This window comes from Crocodylus porosus, unplaced genomic scaffold, assembly GCF_001723895.1.
Source record: "Crocodylus porosus isolate Cpor-Errol unplaced genomic scaffold, CroPor_comp1, whole genome shotgun sequence".
Lineage (NCBI taxonomy): Eukaryota > Metazoa > Chordata > Crocodylia > Crocodylidae > Crocodylus > Crocodylus porosus.
The window spans coordinates 4729352-4756068 of record NW_017728916.1 but is presented as its reverse complement, the minus strand read 5'-3'; the positions used below and the strand labels follow the sequence as shown (position 1 = coordinate 4756068).

The 26717-nt window shown below is 54.0% G+C and overlaps 1 protein-coding gene across 1 annotated transcript; it reads left to right on the top strand.

Moving 5' to 3' along the window:
* Positions 1-1343: 1343 nt before the first annotated feature.
* XPNPEP2 (X-prolyl aminopeptidase 2) lies at positions 1344-22603 on the top strand. The gene is made up of 21 exons (XM_019536284.1): positions 1344-1603; positions 6346-6419; positions 7596-7706; positions 8101-8164; positions 11263-11367; positions 11782-11868; positions 12164-12310; positions 12794-12895; positions 13297-13378; positions 13675-13870; positions 14597-14686; positions 15135-15244; positions 15712-15789; positions 16285-16356; positions 16843-16903; positions 17468-17537; positions 18395-18499; positions 19081-19140; positions 19473-19549; positions 22060-22158; positions 22240-22603. Exons 1-21 carry the CDS (start codon positions 1555-1557, stop codon positions 22438-22440), a joined length of 2040 nt encoding a protein of 679 aa, XP_019391829.1. The 5' UTR covers positions 1344-1554; the 3' UTR covers positions 22441-22603.
* The last annotated feature ends 4114 nt before the right edge of the window (positions 22604-26717 follow it).

The following is a 26717-nucleotide window of genomic DNA, read 5'->3' as shown; positions in this document are numbered from 1 at the left end:
AGATCTCCTTGCGCTAGGCACAGGTACAGACATATGCTCCAGGAAGCTACAAAAAACAATCAACCCTAGAAGTCTTGGCTACCAGTTACCTCCTGCAAATGGGGAAGGACATTCAGTTCCAGCAGTCAGTGGCTGGTAACCTGCCCAGGTAATTGCTAAGCACCTGCACTGAGGTCATAAGCAGCTCCATGAGTCTGCCCTGAAGCAAACACACATCTGCATAAAACTAAGATAGATCCTGGCTTTCTGTCCCTGGGAGGTAACACTTGTGCAGTGAGATCAGTAAGCATTAGCCTATGCATGCACTGAAAAGGATTAACACTTTTGTCAGGGAGCAGGTCCACCTAGCAGCCAGTCTGCCATTGCAGAAGGAAACACACAAAGACAGGAGGTCGCCACATGAGAAGGCAGCCACTGGGCCTCAGAGTTGGTTCTACTTGAGAGATGTCCATTTCCCTGGCTTCCAGTGAGCCCCCTTCCTGTTGGTGTCATTTATTAATTGGCTGCAGTAGCTGTTTGGGGCTGTTTGGGCTGATTTTTTTAAATTTGTGGGTGGCCAAAGAAATCATACAGAACCTGCAAGAGGAAGCTGTGGAGCAGGGCAGTGAGCTCTGCTTGTCCCTACCCCACCTGGCCAGGAGACCAGATCCAACTGTTCCCAATGCTCCTTAACTTCAGAGTCCAATTCTGTGACCTCCTTCTGACTGAAGCCAAGTGACCTGCAGTGGAGAAGTATAGTCATTGTAACCTTGGTTATTTCTTTATGGTTCCAGAAGAGAGCATCCAAAGCAGCTGCTTGTCCAATGCTTGGCTTTTACACGATGAGCAATTTGGGTCTCATCTCCCTTGTCTTTTTTGGAAGCTTGCAACTGGCTGGGCAGCTTGCAGGGTTAGGTGCCTGAGCCTTGGTTCTTGGGTATTTGAGTGGGGAGAAGGTTTTAGGCTGTTCAGCACACTGTGGTTTGTAAACCTGTCTTGGCCCAGCTCTGAGGAGCATAGAGGATTGCAACTAATACCCTCCCCAGTGGGGGCAGAGGATAGCCCTGCACCAGCTTGCTAGGGCTTCAGAGAGACTCCTTGGCCCTGATCCATCTAACACATGCTGGCAAAAACTCCCCTTCGGAAATGTTTCCTTCAGGTCCCACCTAATGACCATGCGGGAGCAAACCAGGGCACAAGCAGAGTGTCTTCTTTTAGCATTACTTTTAATCCTCTGCCCCAGCTACCGTCATGCCAAAGGGAGGGCCCAGGCCAGAGGCCAAGGACAGCTGCTTCTCTGCTGATTGGTCCTTGCTCTGCCTTGGGGAGGATCTTTGGACTTTGTGGTGTGTTAACTATTTGCTTTATCTAGTGACAGGCTCTGAATTTCAGGATACAGGAAGTACAAAGGATCTGAAGCAGAGCCCTTACCTGCTGCCAATGGAGCAGCTGCTACCTAGCAGGCACACCTACAGGAGAAGGGCAATGAGAGATAAAAGCCCCACCCTGAACTGAAACTTTCCTCTTGCTCCCTCTGCTCCCATCTGATAGGAGTCTCCAGGCTTCTGAAGAAACATGTCTTTTTCCCTCTGCACCTCATGGGTCTGGATGCTTCTCTTTCTCGGTATGTCGGTGAGACTTTTTGTTCAGATGGTACTGGCCTAGACAGATAGTCTGGGCTTGGTGGAAAGGTAGCTGAAAGCTAGACTTTGGGCTGCTAGACTTTGGCCAACTAGTCACCCACCTGCTTGGCTTCTGAATGCTTGTGTACTTGGAGGCCCAACTCATGGCTTTCCCTTCACTTTTTGGTGGCTGGGAGTTCTATGGTTTGCGTTAGGACTCAAGGCAGAGTTGGAAGTTTAAGGTTAAATTAAGGCAAGTTCTTTTGTTCTGCATGCCGGAAAAAATTAGCATGGTTCTTTCTCTTCTTTGAGAGCAAGAGTGCTGCACCCTTTTAACTCCATCCCCTGTGTCTGGGCATGCCCTTCTGCCTGATTTGGGGACTCAACCCACCTCTGGGTATTGACTTGCAACCCCCCAGCCAGCAGCAAGGCAGACTCTGGCAGTATGATATGAGTTTAAAGCTCCCAAGCACTAGACAGGGCAGCCCAGATTTTTGCTGGGAAGATCAAGATGCCCTCTGGGCAGCTGTGCAAATGGACTGAGAGCCAAGGGCTGTAGATCATGCCACAGTTAAATTGGAGAAGGCAACACCAGGAAAAAGCAAAGGTATTTATATTCTGGAAGGAGGGATTCATCCAAGAACTACACAGCAAAGCACCTTGGTGTACTTGGTAATGTAGGAGCCAGATCTGGTAGAGGGCCCTGTTCGGCAAAACGCCAAACAGCATCTCAGCAGCAGGCTAAGCTCTTGATGAATAATGGGACAGCTCCCATCAGTGGGCAGGTATGGGGCTGATCTGTAGTTTGCAGATCACAACTGGTGTATCAATTTCTGGTCACAATTACGAAGCACCCATATGCTGGGAATGTTTAAGACGATCTCAGCTTCTGAGCACACAGGGATATCTCTACAAAGCCAGAATTAAGGGGGCCTGTGTTTCTAAGATGAGTTCCATACTGTCATATGCTTGGATCTCTGTAGGCGACACCTTTGCTCTGAATGGCCTGGCTTATTGTTGGTTGTGTTAGAATTTCTATATCACTTTTGCTGGGTTTTGATCTAAATTCACCATGTTTGGGCCATGAATCTTAGCCACACACCCCTCCAGCTTCTAGCCAGTAATTACCTTGGTTTAAGGGTTGTAGGAGTCAGCAGATGGGAGCCATGCTCCACCAGCCTCTCAGAGAGCATGGGATGGGGGAGTGGCATGCTCCTAGGTTTGTAGGGCATGGAGTGGGAGTAACATTGGGATCAGCAGAACTACCCCAGCCACCTCCTGCTGCTCCACAGCCCCCTAGGAAGAGGCTGCAAGGGAGCATCCTCAACCACCCCACCCCTCCCCGAGCCTTAGGCTCAGGCTCATGCGGGCAACAAGGCAGCAGTCAAGCCTGAGGAGCAAGGTCAGTCTCAGAGTAGGGCCTATGCAACTCAGACACTTGCTAACTACTTGGCTGAAAAGGCTTCTGTTAAAGTCTGTGATGATTCTGAGCTGAAAGCTCACATGCCTCAGCTGCATGCCTCCTGCCAGGCCAAGAGCAGCAGGCTGCACTGAAGTAAAACAAATCCAAACCCAGCCACACCCTTACGAGCCCCATGTCCTCATGGACCAGCTCAGTCCATCTTATTCTCATGTCCCCTGATCCTCAGCACTTCCAAGACACCACAAGGGGTGTCCCGTTTCTGGGGCCTCATTCAGCGAGAGGATAGCAGGGCTTTCCCCTGCCAGAGAGAACAGACAGGTCACAGCCATGGCCGGATGTGGGATTTTCAAAAAGGCAGTATGGGAGCAGTGAGCTACATGACAAGGGTGACTGCACCTCTGCTTTTAGACTCTCCCCCACCACCAGGGTGAGCAGTCCATGCTTCGGGAGCAGCAGCTGGGGATGTTTTTGAAGTCCCTGAATTGGGTAAGAATCTTTGCCCCCTCTCCGCCCCCCTTTCCACCTCCTATCCCATTCTTCCCTCTCTGCTTAGGCCCCTACCTGTTACCACCACTCTCCTGGCTGCTCCTGCCCTGCTCCAGCTGGGGCTGCAGGGAGTGGCTGCAAAGAGACTAGGGCTTGGCCAGGAACAGTCACACTGGTGGAGGTGGTGGTGGGGAATTCCCCATTGCTGCAACTGCTCTCAGGCTGGCCGAAAATCACTGGGGGGGGAACTGGGAGGGGAGAGCGAACCGACCTGCCACTGCTGCTGCCACTGTGTGCAGCTGAGCCTGGCTCCGCCTGCAACCTGCCTGGAACAGGGCAAGAGCAGTTCTGAAGCTCTCCCAGCCTCCTGGTCAGCTGGTTGGGGACAGCAGCAGCAGTCGGTGGGGTTGGGTGGGTATGGGGGGAGATAAGAAGTGCCACTTAGCACAGAGGAAAAGGGAGAGAGTGCCAAGGGGGGCTTTTAACATTCATCTGGGATTTAAAAAATGTTCCTGACTGCTGCTTCTGCTGTGTGATCTGAAAGGAGGGTGCAACCATGCCACTGCACCCCCTTTGGATCTGCCTCTGGGCCTGGTCCTGAGGAAATCATGAGACTGCCACAGAGGGAGGTCCCAGGCATTGTTACAGTCCATGAGTGTGCCCTGGGCCTCTGCTGCCCTTCTCTCTTGTGTCCCCTTGTGGCAGAGGGTTCCCTTACTCTGATCCTGCTGTCCTGAGCCCACGGGTGCATTGTTTGTGTTCCTTGGATAAGAGATGACAAACTTAGAAACATGGAGCATTGGCCTAACTCCTGTTTCCAATTTATTGCTTTCCAAAGGCTGCAAATAGCTATGCTGTCTCCCTGGGACTGCAGGAATGCTCTCTCGCCCAGCCTTGGCATTTCCAGCCCTGCTGACTGACATGCCTTGGAGATGAGACTGAAAGTTTTACTGAAAGTGCTGCTCTGTGCTAAGTTTACAGCAGATTCCTGGTCACTGCATCCCAGCAATAATGGGAATCCCCATGCCTTTAGTTAGGAGGGCTGTTCCTTTGCTACTTGAGGGCTGTTCCTTTGCTACTTACAGAGTAACATTGAGGAAGAGACAAGGACAAGCAGTGCTGGAAGGGTAGCTGCTAGACTGTCTTAGTGATGGGGCTCCCAAGTGTGGGGAGTCTCTGAGCCATTCTCAGTATGCCTCCTGCCCCTCTGCCTTCCCACTCCATCCAGGGTAGCAACTCAGTTGCAATAAGCTCTGTGGGGGAGCCTACATAGCTTGGGTCCCGTCCTCTGGGTCCCAACTTCCCTCGGTTAAGTACAGAGTAACTGAAGGGCTTTGGTTAGTGGGTCACCGCTTTGACTGTCACAAGCTAATTCCTTATCAGGTCTTCTCTGCCTTAGAGGAGTTCCCGCAGGCAGCCACCATATAAGCCACTCCTGCCACTAGCTCATCCTGCACCCTGTTTTCTTATTGCCATTTGCTGCAGTTCAAGTTTGGGCCTGTTTGAAGACAGGGTAGATATGCACCTTTATAGACTAATGCTAAGCTATATAGGGAGAGCACAAGCTTTTAGGAAACAAAATTCACTTCATCAGATGCTGTGGAAGATGTGCAGAAAGGAGAGTATGAAGTGGAGTGAGTGATTAGAATACAACAGGTAGGAAAGCAGGAGGGAGAGGGTGGGGAATGCTAGGAGAAGCATGCAAGCAAAGAACCCGTACAAACAAAGGGTCACAAAAGCTAATCCAGGAAATGTGATAAGAATCCATAGTCCCTGTTTAGACCATACTTTGGACAGTCCAGTCTGTGGAACTTTCTCTTCAAACTGGCTTTTAATTTTTTTCTGCCTGAGAACAGCAATCCTGAGGTCAGCAGTGGAGTATCCAGGGAGGCTGAAGTGCTCTCCCACAGGCCTGTGCGTCTTTCTGCAGCTAATGTCATATGTTCTTTATCTCTGCACAGTGTCAGGACAGGGAAGCCAATGAAGCCTGAGGCTGCTGCTGGACTATGTGGAGTGGGGATTAGACTGATCAAACTTCAGACAAGGTCCTAGCTTGCATCATGGCCAGGCCAAAGCACCCAAAATCATAAGATTGTTGCAAAAATCATTAAGAGAAAAATAAACATGGGCTTTGTTTTCTTTTGCCATCTTACTGCTGAGCCTTCAAGCAGCTGCTTTCAGGCAGTGCTTTCAGGCAGGATCAGAGTTGTGTCAGGGCTGTGGTGTCAGGTGGCTATGTGAGGATGGCACTGTCAGGAAGTCATGCTGTCAGGCAGCCATGCAGGGACTACGCTGTCAGGCAGCTACGTAGGGATTGTGATGTCTGGCAGCCATGCTGTCAGGCAGCAGTGCTGGGGCTGTGCTATCAGGTGGCTGTGTGGGGGGTCGGGCTGTCATAGTTTTCTGCACAACCCAAGGAGTCTGCTGAGTTTCTCCCAGGTTTATTGGCCTCCAAGGGGTTGGAGCTTTGTGAACACCTCCACCTCGCAGAAGAGTTAGCTATTTTGACCTAGTACCAAGGGCAGGTTGGGGGTCACACACTCACAGTCTACTGAGTACCAGACGATCTGGAAACAAGCCCTGATCCACGACTCTGGACCCTGCCAGTGTTTTGGTAAAATTCTGGCATCCCTGTGTCTCTACATGGCCTTTGGAGCCCTCTGTACCCTGGTCAGGAGGCTGAATGGGGCCACTGGCTCATGCTGGGCATGCTGCAGGGAGCCAGGCCAGGACGGCACCTCAGGGGAAGCAGAGTGTCTGTCTGGTACAGCAGTCCTTGTAAGCTGCCAATGTGGTAGGCATCTGTGTATCTATTGCTCTCCCCCTTGCTTCCAGGCTGCACCCTGGGACAGTCAAAGCAAACCCGCTCTGCAGGAAGTGATGTCAGAAACTGCACCACAGTCCCTCCGGTGAGAACCTTCCTGGCATCCCAGGGAACATCTGCAAATGTACCTGTCCCACATGCAGCTCTAGGCAGACCTGAATCCTCCCCCATTCTTTTCAGCACAAACTTTGGGCTCTCTTGCTTCCTCCCTGCTCTCCACTGACCTTTGTGTTCCTTGGGCCTCTCCTCTGAACACAGCTGCCATCTCCATGCCTTGGTCAGTATAGCAAGGAGCATTCATCAGGCTCCTAGCTAAAGGGCTGGGGAGGAGGAAAACCGAATGCTCAGCATAGCCAGGTGGGTGCCACAACACTGAGTCTGTTTCCATAGTGCTCCAAGAAGAGTCTATGTCCTGGCTGAGGCAGGGCCCAAAAGAGTCCCTAAGGGCACTGTGCAGACCAGCCCTTCAATTTCAGGAGAGCCCTGTTGGGAGGTGTGTGTGTGGCCATGTCACACAGATTCATAGATCCATAGGTGTTAGGGTTGGAAGGGACCTCAGTAGATCGAGTCTGACCCCCTGCATAGACAGGAAAGAGTGCTGAGTTCAGATGACCTCAGCCAGATGCCCATCCAACCTCCTCTTGAAGACCCCCAGGGTAGGGGAGAGCACCACCTCCCTTGGGAGCCCATTCCAGATTTTGGCCACTCTAACTGTGAAGTTCTTCCTAATGTCCAGTCTAAATCTGCTCTCTGCTAGCTTATGGCCATTATTTCTTGTGACCCCCAGGGGCACCTTGGTGAGTGGAGCCTCACCAATTCCCTTCTGTGCCCCAGTGATGAATTAATTGATAGGCAGCCACAAGTTTGCCTCTCAACCTTCTCTTGCAGAGGCTGAAGAGGTCCAGGTGCCCTAGTCTCTCCTCGTAGGGCTTGGCCTGCAAGCCCTTAACCATATGAGTGGCCCTTCTCTGGATGCTTTCCAGATTATCCACATCCCTCTTAAAGTGTGGCGCCCAAAACTGCACGCAGTACTCCAACTGTGATCTGACCAGCGCCCGATAGAGGGGAAGTATCACCTCCTTGGTTCTCTTTGTCATGCATCTGCTATGAAGCAGATGACAGCTATGAAGCAGAACAGAGCAATCCCCTGGAACAGCTGGCTTCCCACATTAACTGAGCAGGTGCTCTCTGGAGGTTGGGGGGTAGAGATCTGCCTCGAGCCCTGGACCCTTCATTAACCTGTGTTTCCCTGTGACCTCAGTACCTGCCCTCCACAGTGACAAACACAGCTGAGCGACTCCAGGCCCTGCGTCAACGCATGCAGTTCTACAAAATCAGAGCCTACATTGTTCCAGCCACTGATGCCCACATGGTAAGGCCAGAGCTGTGTCCATTCCACCCAAGACCTCTCTCACCTTCATTCCCTGGATGCCACTGTACCCCACACCTTGCACAGTGACCAGGCTGTGGCTCAGATCTGTGGTGCCACACCTGCAGAGAAATCAGTACCTCACTGCCAAATGCCTGCAGACCAAACACTGCCCCCTGCCCACCCCTGTCTCTATTTCCCATTGCCTAATCCTTCCTTTCTACCTCTTTGGAGGACACTGTGAGCCAGGCTGCCTGGGGAAGGCTCCCTCAGGCAATGACTACCTGCCAGAGTTACAGCTCTTTATCTCTCGCCCTGTTCCGGGACGGGCAATGGCAGGGGTAACTGTGTGTGGAGAGAGGGATGCCAGTAGTCATGGGCTTTCTCTGTCTCTCAGAGCGAGTACATAGCTGAGCAGGATGCCCGGTTGGCATGGATGACAGGCTTTACAGGATCTGCAGGTGAGAACATATCCCCACTGCCTGCTTGCTCTGCTGTTTCAGCCCAGTCTCCCAGACACCCTATCACCCTCTGGGAGCTCTTCCCATTGGGAAGGTCCCTTCTGGCATGCCTGGAAAAGACTATCCCACAGCACCTGCTCTAAACCTGACCTTCTCCCTGGGGAACATAGACTTTTCTTTTGATCTGCAGGTGGATGCCAGCCACAGGTCCAAGGCAGAAAGGAGTCAGGGCCCACAGTATAGCAGGGGTGTGCAATTTTTTGGGTTTGTGGGCCACATAGGGAATTTTGGTGACCTGTTGTGGACTGGGTCAGCACCTTCCCCACACACTGCACAGCCACTCAACAAAATTCCCTAAATGCCCCATCCCACCCTCCTGGCTGTGAATCCCGGCTGGTCTCCATGGAGACCTCAGGATTGCAGGGTGGTGATAGCGTGGGCCCAGGGCGCCACAATCCCAGCCCCAGTCCTGCCCACCCACCTGTCCTACTTCTGGATGCTGCTCCCCTGGATCCCAGCCCCGGCCCTATCCTGGCTGAGTGCAGAGCAAAGCCATGCTCTGCTGCCCACATACCCCTGCAATGGGCATTGGTTCTGTGGGCAGGGGTATGTGGGGAGCAGATCTGCCCTGGGCCCTGGCCCCTTGCTGTCACTGCTTCTTGTTCCCAGGGTCTCCATGGGGACTGGCCAAGACCCACATGGGCAGGGCGCATGGCCAGGAGGACGTGATGGTGCCGCAGGCAGTGGGGAGCTGCATCTGGGGCTGGGTCCAGGATTTTGAAGTGGTGACAGTGTGGGGCCAGGCCTGGGGCCAGGACAGGGCTGCAATCTGCTCCCTGCATGCCCCTGCCCATAGAACCTGCACCTGTTGCAGGGGTGTGCGGGGAGTGGCTTGTGGCTGTGCTCTGGCCTCGTGCTGTCACCACTCCAAGATCCCAGCCTGTAATCCTGCCTGGCCTTCCTTGCCCATCCCACTCCCAAACACCGCTCCCCACCTGCCTGCGGCCCCATCCCATTCAACTGGCTGCATGTTCTGCCTGTGTAGGTCTTGCCCAGTGGTAAGTGCGGGGTAGACCAGCAGGGATGCTCAGGCAGTGGGACCAGGTCTGGCAGCAGCAGCTAGAAGGAGCCACCACCACTGGGGCTGCTGGGAAGCAAGTCTGGCTGCTGTGCCGCGATAGCCCCACTGTGCATGTGGGGGAGGCAGGACTGGCCGGATGTGCACTGGCTCAGGCTGCCTCCCTTGCCTGGGTTGAGGTGGGACCAAGGGACCTGCCACAGGCCAGATAAAATCTCTTGGCAGGCCAAATCTGGCCTATCTTTTGTCTACCTGTGCTGTACAGCATGGGAAGTGCAGACAGCACCTGGAGTTGGAGGAGCATACCCCTGTAACAACATGCAGACCTGTGTGCCTCTTTCCCCAGGGCAGGGCAGAGATGGAGGCTACCTTTCTGCATGGGGTCCCCCTGTGAGGGAGCTCCCTGGGGCTGCAGTGTAAGGCTCTCTCTTGGGGGCAGGAAGTGGCCAGGAGGGTCAGAGTTACAAGCAGAGTTACTCTAAAGTGGTGGCCAGAAAATGCTGCTTTAGTGAAGCTGAGCCATGTCATGACGCGGTCCATGTAACATCACCCAGGGATGGCATTATACGGAGTATGCCCGAATATTCTTATTTTGTGGAAACCTCTGAGATTTCTCCTTTTTTGCTCTAAGCTGGGGTGAAAGGACAGGGGGGAATGCCTGTGGACCGGGACATCTGGGCATTTTTGGCCACCTTGCTTTACAAGGCACAGAGAAGTCCAAGCTGCTAAAAGGAGAAGCCAGTCCACATGTTTCTGGACACAAGGGGGCCTCCTGCCATCAGCTGTACCTCTGTGGACCTGGCCAAGTGGAGAACTGAGTTCTCTGTGGGCAAAGGCAGATTAAGGTGCGCTGGGGCCCTGGGTAAGCACAAAACTGGAGGCCCCTCCCCCCATGGGAGCTAGGCTGTGGGGCAGGGGGAGACAGGGCCCCTTACGCCTCCTAGTGCTGGGTGAGACTGGGTGGACCCTGTTGGGCTGAGGGGCACATGGCCGCCTTTTCTTCCTGCTCCCAGGCCCTGCTATGGCTGATACATGCACACACAGACACAGGTGTGTGCACTCCACTCTCTCTCTTTGCACATGGACACAGACCTACAGACACCCACACACAGACCCACAAAAACAGACCCACACACTTTCCCCTCACAAGACCTCCCCCACCCTCGGTCACACGGAGGTAGCCTCCTCTCCCCCCACCCAACCCTGCCTGTGGCTGACACCCTGTTACACTGACCTGCAGGAAGATGCTGCGGGCCACGGCGGCACAGGGAGGGGTGGCTGCGGGGGTGCTAAGTTGAATTTGGGGGGGCTATAGGCCCCAAGGCCCACAAAGCGCCACTGCCTGCAAAGGCGGGGTGCTCCTGGCCTGGTCGGCCTGGCCCTACATGCCCCCCACCAGGTAGGGCACAGTTCTCCCGGCCCGGCCTGGCTTGGCCCCCTCCCTTCCAGACACGGGGCCACCCTCCTGCTCCCCTCCCCACCCCAAGGCTCAGTGTGGCTCTTTCAGCCGGACCCCAGCCCTGCCCCCCATCCCCTCAGCCCCATTGGTGGATGACCTCCCACTTCCAGCTCCCTGGGAAGCAAATGTGAAAGCCGCAGTTTTAAACTGGGCACTAAAGATGGGCTCCGAGTTTAAAACTGCTGCTTCCTCTTCCCTGCTGATGACGATCCCGGGGCCTGGGCCCCAGATCAGTAGGGGCTCCTGGACTCATGCCCAGCTGGCCAGTGCATTCATCCACCTATGTCTGTGGGTCTGCCTGGAGGATGTAGGATTCTGCAAGCTGCCTGTCCTGGTTCTCTGCTGCACTGATGTGGTGGCACCACTTTGGCAGTGGGGGGTCCAAAGCCAGGAGCCCTACAGGCCAGTGTGTTCTGTGAGGACCTGAACCACTCATTGTGTCTCATGGCAATGGGAGAGACGGGACAATCAGATATGTCTGCATACATGCACAGAAGGACCCAGGGCAGGCCCACAGAGAAGGGAAACGCGGTGCTTAGCTTCTCTCCTTCTGTGTCTGAGGAACTGGGGTGGTGACTCTGGACAAAGCAACTCTGTGGACTGACAGTCGCTATTGGATCCAGGCTGAACGCCAGATGGATTGTAATTGGGAGCTTCAGAAGGCAGGTCAGTAGGCAGAGTGCACTTGGAGACCTTCTTGGGCCTGGCCTCTCCTGCCCATTCCAGTCCCACAACCTCACTGAGTGCACACTGATTCCAGGCCCTAAAGACTTTCCTGTGCCCAGCTGCTGCCCCAGATTTGAAGTCTGGTCCTCTCCCAGGGGAACCCTGAGTGCCACTGCTCTCAGCAGCCCCATGTTCTGCCATAAGCCCCCACACCCAATAGCATGTGACTGCAGGTCTGGCACTGAGTCTGGGAGCCTGGCTCTGAGCCTGCCTTTTCCTAGCTGCTCTCCTGGCCCCTGCTATTGCCCAAGCTGTTGCTACAAGCACCAGCTCCCCCTTCCCTTGCAGCTAATCCTGCCCTTGGACTGCCCACAGGACAAGGGTACCCCTGTGCTGCTCTGTTTTGTCTTACAGTTTGGATCCCTTCTATTGGGGAGTGGATTCTCCAGGAAGTTCCAGCTGGGGAGAGCATTGGCTTGGACCCCTTCCTCTTTTCCATTGGTATGGCCCCACCTCCACTTGGCTTTTCCAGTCCCCCCTGGTCTGTCCTTCCACCCTGCAATTAATGGATCATTGCTGGCAGGTGGGGAAGTCAGAGAGCCTCCCATTCCTTTGACAGTGACCTTATGGGCCCTTTCTTGGTGGAGGGATGAGAAAGACTACACAGCAGACTAGTTGCCATTGCTCTGACCTTTGGCTGGGGTGATCCTGATGGTGGGGAAGTGTGGAAATGTTAGGAGGGAGGGTCAGAGAGCTGTCGCTCTGTATCTAACTGCTGACTGCACTGCTTCCTCAGATAACTGGAAGAGTTACAGCCAGGCGCTGCGGAATTCGGGCAGGAACCTGATTCCCATTGACATCAACCTAGTGGACCTTGTCTGGGATGCCCAGAAGCCCCCTCCACCCACCCACAGTATCTATGCCCTCTCGGATGAGTTCACTGGTAAGCCCTCACCTCTTCTTGACCACAGGAGTCTGAGTGCATTCACAGAGCCATGTGCCAGCTCTGCCGTGGGGTCTGCACTAGCATCCAGGCTTTGACAACTCTTGATCAGAAGCAGATGTTGCTGAACATCACACACACAGCTTGAGTGCCTGCATTGCCAGGAGCTTTGGTCTCCAGATGTTTAAGGCATAGGTTCACAAGATGTCAGTGCAAATGGCCTGGATCATACGGTAGATGTTTTCCCACAAGCACAGGGGAGCCCATCTACAAGGACCAGCTCATCCACCTGCTCCTTCAGTGCCAGAGCTGCCACCAGTCATCTCACCTACATGGAAGTGCTGAGCAGCTGCAGCGAGAACTACAGCTGGATCAGATCCCTCCTTAGTCTTAGTGCTGGGCTTTCCATCCTGACCTGAGTCCTGCCAGCCCAAGGCTCTGGGCATTCATCTGAACTGTGCCTGTCTCTTGCTTTTCTTTCAGGGAACACCTGGCAGAACAAAGTTTCTGAGATCCGAACCCAAATGGAGAAGCATCCCAAGAGGCCCACAGCTGTGCTGCTGTCTGGCCTGGAGGAGACAGCCTGTGAGCACAGGGGAGCCACATATTCCTTCTACTGCATCCTTACCATCCTGGTGTCTACAATATCCCTCACCATCTCCCAGCACTGGCCTCCCAACTATCCACAACCCAAATGCCCTTGAGCCATGCAGGCTAGCCAGCCTTCTTATCACTTCCCCAACCCCATTGAGCCAACATGAGATAGTTTATCATTGCTATAGTGGCACCTAAAGCCCAGCATGGGATTTCAGAGCCCATGGTTCTGGGCACTGAACAAACATGAAAGGAAAGCCAGTGTCCAGCTAACCTCATGTCTGGCACAACCTCTGCCAATCCACCAGACAATCCATGAGAAGCAGGACAGGGCAAGAGGGGCAGACACACGCAGCTTGGCTCACCCATCTCTAATGCCTTCTTTCCTGCAGGGCTCTTTAACCTACGAGGCGATGACATTCCCTACAACCCTGTGTTCTACTCCTATGCCCTGCTGACCAAATCAAATATCAGGTAAGAAGGATTTCCAGTCCCAAAGGACTGGACCAGCTCCCCAATCCTCTCCAGAGCCCAGTATGACCCCCTAGCTCTCACCTCTGGACCCCAGCATGACCCCTCAGTTCCCCATCCCTTCTGGACCCAAGGATATCTCTGGGGCTCCCTGTCTCCTCTGTCCTCTCTTCCCAGCATGCCAGTCCCTTCTCTGCTCCATCTGCTATGTACTGGCTCCTTGCCTGCACCTCCTGCCAGCTTCTTGCCAAACTGTGAAGGTGGCTGCAACTCAATCCCATCCCCTTTTTTGCTCATAGCCTGTTTGTGAACCAGAGCCGCTTGACCCAAGAGGCCCTTCAGTCCCTGACAGCAGGATGCCCGGGGCCACTGTGTGTACGCCTTGAGGACTACAACAAGGTGAAGGCCCATCTGCAGAACTATGTCCAGGGAGACATCCGAGTCTGGATTGGCACTGAGTACACCACCTATGGGCTCTTTAGAGTGATCCCTGAGGTAAGAGGCACCACTGGCTGATTGCAGAACCCAACTGTGGTAAAAGGGATGAGGCTACCATCACATCTTTGTGATTCTCCAGGACACTCAGCCCCTGCCCAAAGCTGTGAAGGGCTTGAGCGAGTCCTGTCTGTGAGGGTCTGGAGGAGCCTATGGTGGACATTGTCCACACAGGTTCAGACAAAGGGGCAAAGGACCTCAGAGGTCTCGGCCCACCGGAGTCGTCTCTGCCTGTGGCAAGGGGTGGTATCAATAGCCACCCTGAGCCTTTTTGTGGGGAGGGCAGCATATAAGTCAAATAAACATGAGCCAGGAATAGTGAAAATGGGACTTGAATGATCAGGGAGTGTAGCAATGGGAGGCAGTGGAGATGTCTCCTGCCTATCAGCCTTTCTGGGTAACCTGCAGCTATTCTCCCCACTGCTGAGGTACGGCTACATGCCTTGGTAGGCCATAGGTCCTGATCTGCCCCGTCTTGAGCAGAGGGAGGTAAAACACTCCTGCATGTGGATTATGCAGCTGCTGAAAACACAAGCCAATGGGTGCTGGGAGGAACATCTCATGCATAGAACTGTGCTCTTGGCCACTCCCTGCTAGCTGCATAGGCTACACCTGGCCCATCTAGTAGCTGCATGGAGCTCCCTTACACAGAGAACCCAGTCCTAGTAAGGGTGCTAGCATAGTTCTGCTCCTCAGGTGGCATGACACAGCTATCCCCACTCACAGGAGAAGTGCCTACAGGAAAGCTATTCCCCAGTAATGACCACCAAGGCAGTGAAGAACACCAAGGAGCAAGAACTTCTTAGAGCAGCTCATGTGAGTGTCTGGCCTGAGCCTTCATTCTTCAGCAGGTTGGGCCAACAAATGGAGGGGGCTTCTGTTCATGGAAGAGGCAGGCCTGTGGGAAATGCGTGGTATGGGTGCTATGGGTGCCTCCAGTGTGGCACCTGGGTGCTTTGGAAATGGCATTAATTTCAGAAAGCAATGTGGGGCTCCATTCCCTCTGCCCTAAGCAGGGCAAATCCCAGGGTTATTCTCAGGTGCAGCACTCCCCTGTCAGTTCTTAGCACCAGCTGCCAGAGCACAGGTTGTCTGGGCACTGCTGCACATGGTGTACCACCAAGGTGCAGTGGCTCATCCACAATCACCCACTTGCACTAGACCATGCAGGGGAAGCTGGGAAACCACACTCTGTATGAGCCCCAATTCCCAATGCCCAGCTTGGCCTTGCTCTGTCCTGTAACTGCCAGCAAGCTCTTCCCAGGTGCGGGATGCTGTGGCAGTGATCCAGTACCTGCTTTGGCTGAAGAAGAATGTGCCACTGGGATCAGTGAATGAATTTTCTGGAGCACGCTACGTGGACCAGCTACGACAGTCAGTATAAGGGCAGACCCTACCAGGCTCCATCCTGTCCTTACCTGCCCTATTCCCTTGCATATGGCACCATGTGAGGGGCTGGGCCCTGGTTCAGCTTTCTCTCTAGCACAGACCTCAATGACCAGGGACTCCTTCTGTGCACTGTGCCACTCTCCATAAGTAGGTGTGGCCACAGGGAGAGGGAGTCTGGCATAGCCCGGGTCCCCCTGGTGCTGAGTAAGGGTGGGGCAGGCTGGTGTCTAAAATCAAGTAAAGATGTGATCATGTACCCTGGAGTGCTGCTATCAACCTCCCTGTGGCTGTGGTCCCACCAGCCCACGTTGTAGAGACCAGCAGTGCTGCCTGGTGGGGGTGGAGTGAGTTGCAGGCCTGCAGCCCAGGGCTATCCTAGCTCACCATCCCCACTCCTCCCTTATCTACCAGCTGGGGGCTGCCTCACACAGGACCTCTCTCTTCCCTTCCAGAAAGATGGAGCACTGGCGGGGGCCCAGCTTTGAAACCATCTCTGCCAGTGGGCTCAATGCTGCACTTGCCCACTACAGGTATTCACAGGGCAGGCTCACAATTTGGGTGCTCTGCAACAAGGGATGGCCATACATTGGGATTCCAGGAGCGAGGGCAGCCTCCAGAGATCCTGGCCCTGCTCTTTTGGGCAGCCAGGGCTCTTCCCTGAGCCATGGCCCAGTGAGCCCAGAGCTGTCCTCTGTGCTGGACCCTGGCTACATGTTTCCCTAGTCTCCTATAGCACAGGGAGTGTGGAGGGCAGTCCTGCTGCCTTACAGCTGGGCAGGTGGGGAGGGACGGAAGACATGAGCTGGGGATGCGCAGGAAGGAGGCATGTACACCTGCAGAGAGGAGGTCTCTTGGGACAGGGGAAGATGGGGGGTTTGTGGCCCACAGGGCTCTATTGTTCACTTGCAGCTCAGGTTCTACTGCTGGCCTGTATGCGAGTGAGTGTGAGTGGGAGCCTGCTGCATGTCCCGGGTGGGGGAAGGGATTAGCTCCATCCCTGATCCTCTGAGCTTTCTTCTTTCTAGTCCCTCCAATGTCAGCAGCCGGAAGCTGTCAGTGGATGAAATGTATCTGACAGACTCCGGAGGGCAATATCTGTAAGTATGCCTCCCACCTGCCCCTGCAGATGGCTCCTGTATGTCGTATCAGTTTCCCCCTTCCCCCTCCATCCCATCCCAAACATCCCCAAAGGTGCCCAGAAATGGGCACGCTGTGATGCTGTCCTGACTACGTTCCCCCGGGCATGAGTGACTGGTGCCTCCTGAATCTGTGGGGAGCACCTGCAGAAGTTGCCGATGGCTGTCAGAGGGGACACCTGCCCTACCGACAGCATCAGTGTTGGCAGTTGGGGGGGCACTTGGCCCATGGGGGGGCATGCGCACCCCTGTGCACCTCCTACCAGTCACCTATGTCCCCAGGCACATTCAGCCCAGACCTGCTCCAGCCTCTCAGAGAGCAGGTGACCTCTGTGCTTCCCCAGGCGAGTGGGCCCAGCATGCTGTGGATGACAGGTTCCCAGAGCTTGTAGCAAAGGTCCCCATGTGTTTCCTGGGCTGCTGCTCACCCAGCTCATTTTGCTGCAGGGATGGAACAACGGATATAACCCGGACTGTCCACTGGGGGGCTCCCACCCCTTTCCAGAAGGTACGGCTCAGTCCTAGCATGACCCCTCGCCCTTCAGCAGGCTCTGCCTGCAGCTGCCCTGGGATGGTGTCCAATTTGGGCGGAGGCAGCTGGGCACTGTGCTTCTGGCTGATATTAGGAAGCAGGTGCTCTTATCTTCTTCTCAGTACAAGGTGGCCTCCAGCTCCTGGGCACTACCCCAACAGGAGCCAGAGGCAGCAGGTCACTCAGACAGGGGAGTGACTAGGGAGCTCAGACCTTGGTCAACTTGAGCTTCAAGGTCATGGAGATGCTGTCAACTACAGGCTTGGGGCCTTCACGGGCACAGCTCAAACAGAGCCCCTAGCCTATGCGCCAGGGCACAGGCTCCGCTGCTGTCACTGGAAAAGACTCACCATTAGTTGCTAGTCCTGAGGCCCCATGACACACAGCCGAGCTATGCTTGCTCCAGACAAGAGGCTAGAGACTAGTGACTGCTGTGGTCACACTCAGCACATGCGTGTGGGCAAGCTTCCTGGGAGGGATACTCTCTCTGCACAGCCCTGCTGGGAGCCCAGCCTGAGCCTCACTTTCTGTGCCCCACAGGAAGCATACACGCGAGTGTTGATGGGAAACATTGAACTGTCCAGACTTGTCTTCCCTTCTGGCACATCAGGTAGGTACTGCACAAGCCCAACTCTGCTGTGAGAGCTCACTGCTGCCTGGCCCAAGTGCAGAGAGCAAAGGCTGTGAGAGCCTGCAAGACAGAGCAAGCACTTCCCAGGCAGGAAGATGCCTGAAAGTCCTGCCCCTGGCCTGGGCCAGGGACTCCTCAGTGCCTGTCCCTGCTTTGCTTGCCTCAGTGTCCTCAGTAGGGGCTCAGAGCCATGGGCGGAGGAAGGGGAGGGGGAGCGGGGGATGCAGCCAGCCTCCCTTCTCCCAGTCAGACCTGCTCTGTCCCAGCAGTCCCTTTTCAGGAGAGGCACAGGAGGAGGGGAAAGCTGGGTCCCCTTAGCTGAAATGCCACCATGCTCAGCCAGTCACTGTCCAGGTCAGCAAAAATGTGTGACTGTCAATTCAGGGCTATAATCAAGGGAGTGTCCTGAGTTGGATGAGTCTCTGCACCTCGTATGTGATCCCTGGCTCTGGCCAGAGGTGAGGCCATCCTCAGTCAGCTCATACCCAGCCCAGACTCAGCAACTTAGCTGCCTTTTTAGTGTTTCAAAGCATTTACAAAGACAGGTGCCCTTAGCACAAGTTGCAGAGGGGCGCACTGAGGTACACAGAAGGCCAGTGCATTGGCCAGGCGCATGCAGACATAACCAGAGCCAGGAATAGAACCCAGGGGTCCCGGCAGCTGTGACTGCTCCAGCCCAGCCACCAGCCTGCCCCTCCTTTCACTTCTGAGGCCAGCACTCAGTGTGTGAGCCCATGGAAGGAATGGAGGTGGATGAAGCTCCCACAGACCAGGCCCAGGTAGGGAGCACATTCATTCCTCTGCTTTTCTTTGTATCTCTTGGCATCGTGTTGCAGGGCGAATGATCGAGGCCTTTGCTCGCCAGGCCTTATGGAAGGTTGGGCTCAACTATGGCCACGGGACTGGCCACGGTATCGGCAATTTCCTGTCTGTTCATGAGTGTGAGTGCTCTCCCATTAGCTTGGTCCTAGGAAAAGTCCCACAGGACTCTATTTTACTCTTGGTTCTTCCCTTCCTGCCCACCTACCTGGTATTTAGACAAGGCTGGCTCAGGGGTGCTAAACCACGTGCTCCATGCCCCCATCTCTATCCCACTCCCTTGCTGTGCCATCACCTATAACTTACAGCAACATCACTTATCCAGCAAAAGTTCTTGCTCCCCATTAGCAGATAGACCCCCTCTCCCCACATTGACCTTCATCACACCCCCAACACTAGTTCATCAGGTCCCCAGGGACCCTGGTAACCTTTCCTCATGTGTCTGGTCACCAGCAGGGCCCAGCGAGGAGTGAGCTGCTCCTGCTAGGGGGCACTGCTGAGGGAATTGTTAGGGGCTCCATAGGGCAAAGGCCTGCAGGGCCCCTCTGAGATTTGTACACGAGCAGTAACAATGCAGGCTAAGTGCAGGGGCCCTGGTGCAAGGCACCTGGAAGGTGCAACCCCTTGTGTCCAAGGTCTCACCCGCAGGGATTGTCCTGATCTAAACTCATGAAAAACTGAATTTGGCATCTCCCTCCTACAGGGCCAGTGGGATTTCAGTCCAACAACGTGCCCTTGACCACAGGGATGTTCACTTCCATAGGTATGTGTGCCTCCCACAACTTTATCCCATGCTCTGGTGGAGCAGAGTTCTGGACTTCCAAAAAACATCACTCTTCAGGGACTCCCCTGGCCCTGGGCCAAGAGCATGGGGCTGTGGTACCATCACAAGTCCTGCCAGGGTGGGTTGGAACATATTATAGGACACTGACCTGGAGTACAGAGCTCGGTGTGGAAGTGTTTGTTGGGCAGAGGGGCTCCTAGGAAATAACTGGCCTGGGATTGGGGCTATAGAAGTCTGCCTGAGGGAGACCACAGCTACAGTGACAGGGCTGTTCTGGTTCTGGATTCACTGCCCACTTTTCTGCTTTACAGAACCTGGATATTACCAAAATGGCGAGTTTGGGATCCGCATTGAAGATGTGGCGCTGGTGGTGGAAACCCAGACTGAGGTAGCTTATCTCCTTCTCCCCTGGCAGGTGACTGTCAGCCAGGAAAGGCACTTTAGGTCCAGCCTGGTTCATGTTCCTCCCCCAGCTGGCAGGATGGATGAAAAGTGCTCAGCTGGCAGGGAGCATAAGGCACTTAGCAGGCTGAGTTGGTATTGGCATTTGGCTTCAGAAAATTCTGCTCCAGATTTGTGTTTGAGTGTCACAGATTCAATCCTTTGACCTTTGCTGGCTCTGTCCATCCCAGGAGCTTGAAGCACACACAGTCAGGCAGTGAGCGGATACGGTCTTGCCCAGATTCATCAAAGCTTGTGTACAGGAATGTGGTCTGCCTCTTGGTGCCTTTAGGTGCTGCCCTAACCTGCTGTGCACTAATGGGCATAAGCTCTTTGCACAGGGGAGAAAATCATTATCTTGCTACACCTTAAAGTGGGGAATGGGGGCTTCCTTCATGAGAAAACAGTGTGACTTGGCCAAGAACATTGAGCCAGTATGCAACAAAGCTGGTGAGAGAATGCAGGTGTATTATGCCCCTTATCCTTTGTCATCCTTCCAGGGTGCAATCTTTCAGGGTTGTATCATTCCAGTGACCCCTCCTCTGAGTTAGCTCTGTAGTTCCCCTGCTCTCAGAGGCTGGGCCATCTGGTAAAGTGGAGAGGGAATTTTGAAGCAGTTTAACCTGCCGTTGCTCTTCAGCAACTATTCTAAGGAGCACACACGGTGAGATGCCAACTCCAGGTCCTGTAGGACCACCTCTAGCACCAGAACACTGAAAATGGAAATGCCAAGGATTTATATCAATATAGGGATTGTCCTCATAGCCCCTTGAATGAGGTTAACTTCAGAGGTTGTGTTAGTCCTTGCCTTGAATGTTCCTACCCCTTAGATAGGTAGTTCATCTGCCATCTCCTCCTTTCCCTACACACCCTACATAGATGAGTAGAACTCTGGGGTGTGCATGGGGCTTTGGTGTTGGCCCCATCAAAGCCCCTTGTGAGTTGGGTGGGGACAACTTGCCCAGTCCAACTGCAGGGAGTTGGGAACAACCCAGAGTAGAGTGGTGTAGGCAGACAACAAGGACTGGAAAGGGTATGGCCAGCAGCCAGTGCAAATGTGTATGGGAGATGCCATGGACGGGACGTGAATGGGAATGAGCCATGGAACCCTAGGTGTCTCCAGAAGGGCGGCAAAACCAGAGGTGCTGGGGGAAGGGAAAGGATCCTGGACTACTGGGGTGCAACACCACAGGAGAGGCTCACTGGGGACAGCAATGCTGGGGCCAAAGTGGATGAGAGGCCAGAATGAGCCAGAGCTCTGAAAGAAGAAGGCCAGGGAAGATAATGGTTCCTAGGCCATACTTCAAGTAAAACCCAGACTGGAGCTACCAAAGGAGCCTTGGGCAGCTCTTTTGCCAGCTTATGCTGAGGGGAGGATGGTGATGTGCCTGAGGGCCAAGGGCAAATCTTCCAGGGCTTGTTTACAGCCCAGCAGAGGTGCATCCTGGCCCAGGCTTCCACCTGTCTTCATCCTCATGCATGGTCCACACCCCAAAGTCTGCCTGTGAAGGCACTCACAGGTGTCCTTCTGTAGCCACAGTTGAGCCCTCAGTGTCCAACATGCTTGAGAGTGGCCACTGGAGACAACCCTGGAACAGCCTCACCACCACAGTTCCTGGTTTGGGGCATGCCTCATGTGGGTGTAGCATGTTTGGTCTGTCCACGTTGGGACATGGCTGGACACCAAAATAGCCCCTTCTCTAACACAATCATTCCCTACTACCCATGCCCCCTGGGCAGCAAGGCAGGGCAGGCACCCCGCAGTGCATCCACAGGACAAAGGCACAGGGAGGCTAGAGGATGTGCTCAAGGCCATACAGGTAGTCTGTGGCAGAGCAGGGACCTGAATGTGTCCCCTGGGCCCTGCTTGCTGGGGCCTCCTTCCTCTGGAGGGGTGCAAGACAGGACATCCAAGTGTGGTGCTGCCCCTTTAGAGTGATCTGCAAGGATGGAGTCTCTAAGTCTGAGCCTGTGTCACCAATGCAGAATGGCAGGACACGGAAACATGGAGGCTGCCATAGCCTGGTGACCCTCTCTTTATGCTCTGGCCCTGTAGGCACAGTGCCACACTGCCCCAGATGGAATCACCCCAGGAGAGCAGCCTGAGCACTGAGAGGCAGAGCACCAAAAGCTGGGTCTGTTGTGCTAGAGCACTGGCCTCTGCCACTGCTGTGTCCTACAGTGAAGGGATGGGGGGGCATTGCTGGTGATTCTCCTAAGACTATGTAAAGGAAGAGGCTATATAATGAACTGGCCAGTTAAGAACAGTGAGGGTAAGCATAGGATGTCGAACCCCCCAAACTGCCTGTTCATGTCAGGTGATATCCTTTCTGGCAGCTTGTGGGGGAAGCCGGGGAGGGATATGATGGGGCCTTCCCAGCTCAGGAGAGCCCTTGAGTTCAGGTGAGCAGGTGGGTGTGTGTGTGAGGCTGGCCCTCACTGCCACTCTCTCTACAGCACAAGGTGGGGGACAAGCCGTTTCTGACCTTCGAGGTGGTGTCACTGGTGCCATATGACCGGAACCTCATTGACGTCAGGCTCCTGTCTGCGGAGCAGGTGTGTGGGGCTCTGGGTGGGCGGGAGCTGAGATCTGCCCATTGCACTGGACACTCACGGCCTCACCCTGCCTGATTCCAGATTCAATACCTCAACTCGTACTATAAGACCGTCCGTCAGCATGTAGGGCCAGAGTTGCAGAGACGCCAGCTGCAGGAGGAGTATGAGTGGATGAGAAGTAACACTGAGCCCTTCTCTCAGGGTGTCCTGGTGGCTGCTTCCCTGGGCCTCCTGGCTGTCACCATCCTGATATCTGAATTCCTGTCTAACTTGCAGGCCTGAGGGGTGCTGTGCCTGATCCATTCAGCTCTTCTACTGCCCCATACTCAGAGGTCCAAACTCATTGAGTGCTCCCAGGCATGTTTCCCTGCTCCCAGCAGCCTGAGGTTCATGTATTTTCTCACACTTACCCTTGTTACTTCACTTCCTTTTTTGTTTGTAATTAAAAATAAGTAACATCCAGGAAAGATGATGTGAGCTTTTTGTGCTGTGGCTGAGGTGGCCTTGGCATCTGGCTTTGTGAACATACAGAACTAACGTGTGTGTGCAGGAATGAGGGGTGTGAATGTGTGGGGCTAGCATGTAAGTGCAGGGCTGAGGGCTGTGGGGTTGCAAGGTATGAGTTCATGAGGCTGGTGTATTTGCAGCTTGTGTGCACTATGTTCAAATCGGGGGCTCAATGTCCTGAGAAAAGGCACAGATCACTGAAGCACTCAGTTCTTCTTTGGGGGCATATGCCTGCCAGCCAGTAAATGCTTTGGTCCCAGGATGCTTCCTGGTTGTTAGTTTGGGGTTCTCTAATGTCCCTCTGCCTGCTGGCATTGCCCTTAAGCCCAGCCTTTCCTGGTCCTGCCTACCCTTTCCCATATCCCTGCTGGGTCCCTAGACTGTACCCCCTTCTCCCAGCCTGCTTCCATGCTCTTCTAATCCCACAGGTTCTGGGTGGCCCAGTTGGCAGGAAAGGCCCTGAATCTGACCCCCCCCCCCGGAAGATGCAAGCCCAGGACCTTTGCAAAGTCCTGGATCCCCAATTCCTAATGCCATGTATGTCACATACACTAGTGCCAGGTGGGTATGTACATGCCCATCCCAATGAGGAGGCTTTATACCACTTTGCACTGGTGCATTTGAAGACACATTGGGACAGCACCGATCCCACTGTGCACACGCTTTGTACCGGCAGGGTCCTAGAGGGCTGTTTTCACCCCACAGTTAGGTTCCTTTATGCTTACAGAGCCCCAGAATACACCTGAGCTTCCATCATGGACTCAGATTTCAGTGCTGAGCTAGGTTGGGCAGGCTGAGGGTGTTGTTTCTTCAGGGAAAGATAGCTGGGTTTTTTTGCAAAAATATTTATTTCTATATTTTTTATATATATATATATATATACACACACACACACACACACCTCTAACAACCTGCCTTGTGACCACTGTGGTTCACTTGATGGCCAAAACACAATTTTACAGTTACCATTCTTAGTCCTGTTACAAAGATTGCACTATGCACCCACAAGCCCGTACACCAACCCATGCATCACTGTCACCTTTAAACCATCGCAATTATGCAAAGAACTACCTCAGCCCCCTCCTCTCTCCCTTCCCCCACTTCCGAACTCCCCTTCCTGTTTTTCCAGTCCTTTCACTTGTCATTGTATTCATCCTCTTTTCTGTTGTCTTCATTATCCTCATCACCATCCTTGTCATCCTCAGTGTAGTTGTATGCACAGGCACCCAAGGGAAGGCAATAAATGCTGTCAGTGGAGAGAAAGCTCCAGCTGATCCCAGACAGGCTGGCTATCCTTGGACAGCCAGTATGAGCACAGGGATCTTGTGTTTTCGTGGGCATTGGGGAGAGTTCCTAGCTTCTTAGGAACAGTCTTGGCCCTAGCAAAGAGTTGGGGACAATTGCCTTTAGCATGGTCCTTGTACCCCTGGACCTGGTGCAATTGCAGCATATCTGACCACAAGCAGTACAACTAACTGCCTATAAGGTGTGGCCCTGATGACATGGGAGCTGTTGGCTGTGGCTCGGTAGACCAGTGTACTATTTTGGGTTCAGCCACAGAACAGAGGTGAGACTGTTGGATGAGAAGTGTGACGTCAGCGTAACATGGCCTAGGTTCCATGATGGAGGGGTTGGGCAAGGCCAGCTTCATGAGAAACCTCCTTTTGGGAAAGGAGGTGTTTGGAGCCTGACTCCTGCTCCTCCTGCACTGCATGGTCCAGTCCAAGGGGCTCCTGGTCTCTGTGAGTAGGGAAGGGCAGCTTTGAGCTGGAAGACAGACTTGCCATGTCTCCTCCATGGCACCTTCCTCACCCTCTGAAGTTCCCTGTGGTTTGGCCCTGGTGTGGAAGCCCAGAGATCTTGGTGGGGAGCAGCCATCTTAGGCCCTGGATGCTGCACTTGGGAGGTGTGGGAAGCAGAGCAATATGCAGCCCTGAGAAGAAGACACCACACCTGGACTGCCTGCCCTGGGGTCCAGCCTTCTGCTCTGCCTTGCAGTAAATAAGACAGGCCTGAAGAAAACCTGCCTTGTCTTTTGCTGGGCCCTGGGGTGACCTGCAGTTAGGCTGTCCTGGAGCTCTGCTTCCTGCCGTTTCCACCATGGGAATGTACGATGCTCTCAGCAGCCCATCTGAGGATGCTCCCAGGTCTCTATTACAGGCCTAATCTCGGACCCAAGAAATAATAGGATGTGAAAAACTGGCAGGCCCAGACCTTGGGCAGTCCTTTCTACTTGAGGGGGAAATAGACACTGGAGGCCTCAGTTAAAGACCCTGAGGACAGTAATGCCCAGTGCAAGAAGCCTGACTTTTCTTGTCAGTTTGTAAAGGGAAGTCAGAGAGAGGGAGAAGGTACGGCATTCCCTGGATGAGTATAGCTGGGCCCTTGTGAACTAGCCCTGGTGGGTCGAGAATCAACGAGTAGGGTTTCCATCAGGAGATCCGACAAGTGTGGCTGGTCCAGTGCTTGGGGCCCAAGCCCAGAGCTTAGAAGATCCTGGCTTTTTTCCCTGCTCTAGCACAGATTTCCCATGCAGCTGTGGGCAGGCTCCATGGGTATCAGCACCTGGCAGCACAGCTGAGGTAACAGCGTGGGCCAATGGAGACTGGTAGTTGGAAGTCTGGTAAGGGGGCAGTAAACAGCCCTCAGCCAGCCAGTGCAACTTACCGATGCTGAGGGACCCGCGCTGTCCTGTGAAACACATTTATTGGTGCAGGAAGGCACTTCCCTCTGCTCTGGCAATGAGACCCATGTACAGATACACACCCACACTCACAGTCTGACCCCTTAGCACTGTCACAAATGCAATGTAACTGAGAATCAGGCCCCACATGTCCAAGCTGAGCTCAGCCTGTGAGCAGACTGTGCACAGTGGGAGACAGGGGAGGAGTGACTTGAATGAGTACAGAGGCAAGGGAGACTATTGGTCCTTTACTGCCAAATTTCAGCTTGGGAGAAGGAGGCACTTAAAAATGTGTGCGTGCGTGCATGTGTGTGTGTGTGTGTGTGTGTGTGTGTGTATGTAAGGACATGCCTGAGTGCCTTTGTGTGCCTGTGCATACATGTAAGTGCTTCCAATTATTCTGGGCTGTCCACTGTTTCCTCCACAACTCCTGAAGCCTTCCAAGATGCTTGGTGCTGCTTCAGGGTTTGAAAAGATGGGCACTGAGCGGGGGCAAAGGTGAGGAGGGAAGAGTTTGGCACTGCAGGACAGGAGTGTATGCACTGGGTAGAATGCCAACAGAGGTGGGAAGGCAGTGAAGAAAGGGAAAAGGGGGACCACAGAGCAAGTGGGGGGGACCCACTTCTCTGTAGACCCTGCTCCTCAAGAGGTACAATGCAGAATGAACAAGCTGGGCAGGGCTGATTGAAGCTCCTTCCTATCTCCCATTTATTGGGCTATTCCAGGGGGCTTGGGCAGACAGTAAATGTAGGAGAAGCAGACAACATGGTCCAGAAACTGGGCTGGAACTCAGGAGGGCTAGTTTGCTTCTGGATTTGCCCTGTTCCTGACACATGATTTGGGGCAAGTCCCTTCCCTGCCTCTGCTTGCTTCCTCCCGTCCCCAAACACACACGCGGTAAGGAGCACTGCTATGAATCATAGTGGAGGAGGGAAGCAGTGGGGTACCTGGCATCAGCAGTGCTCTTGAGCCCTTGCTCCATCTATTTTCTTGTATTTCTGGTCCCTGACTACAGTGGGGGTTGAGCTGCAGTTTCTTTGAGGGAGAGGAGTGGAGATGAGTGAGGTCAGAGAGGAAGCTGCAACAAAGGTGTCAGCAAGTGTGGCACAGAAGGCATCTTCATAGTTAGCAGGGTCGGAAGGGACCTGAGCAGATCATCAAGTCCGACCCCCCTGCCATGGGCAGGGAAAAGTACTGAGGTCAAACGACCCTGGCAAGGTGATTGTCTAGTCTCCTCTTAAAGACCCCCAGGGTAGGAGCCAGCACCACTTCTCTTGGAAGCTGGTTCCAGATCCTAGCCGCCCTGACCGTGAAGTAGCGCCTCCTGATGTCTAGTCTGAATCTACCCTCTGCCAGCTTGTGACCATTA

Coding starts and splice junctions, on each gene's coding strand:
- XPNPEP2 (XM_019536284.1), top strand. CDS start 1,555: ATGTCTTTTTCCCTCTGCACCTCATGGGTCTGGATGCTTCTCTTTCTC. Junction 12,311..12,793: donor CCTCTCGGATGAGTTCACTG/GTAAGCCCTCAC, acceptor CTTTTCTTTCAG/GGAACACCTGGCAGAACAAA. Junction 18,500..19,080: donor TTTCCTGTCTGTTCATGAGT/GTGAGTGCTCTC, acceptor TCCCTCCTACAG/GGCCAGTGGGATTTCAGTCC.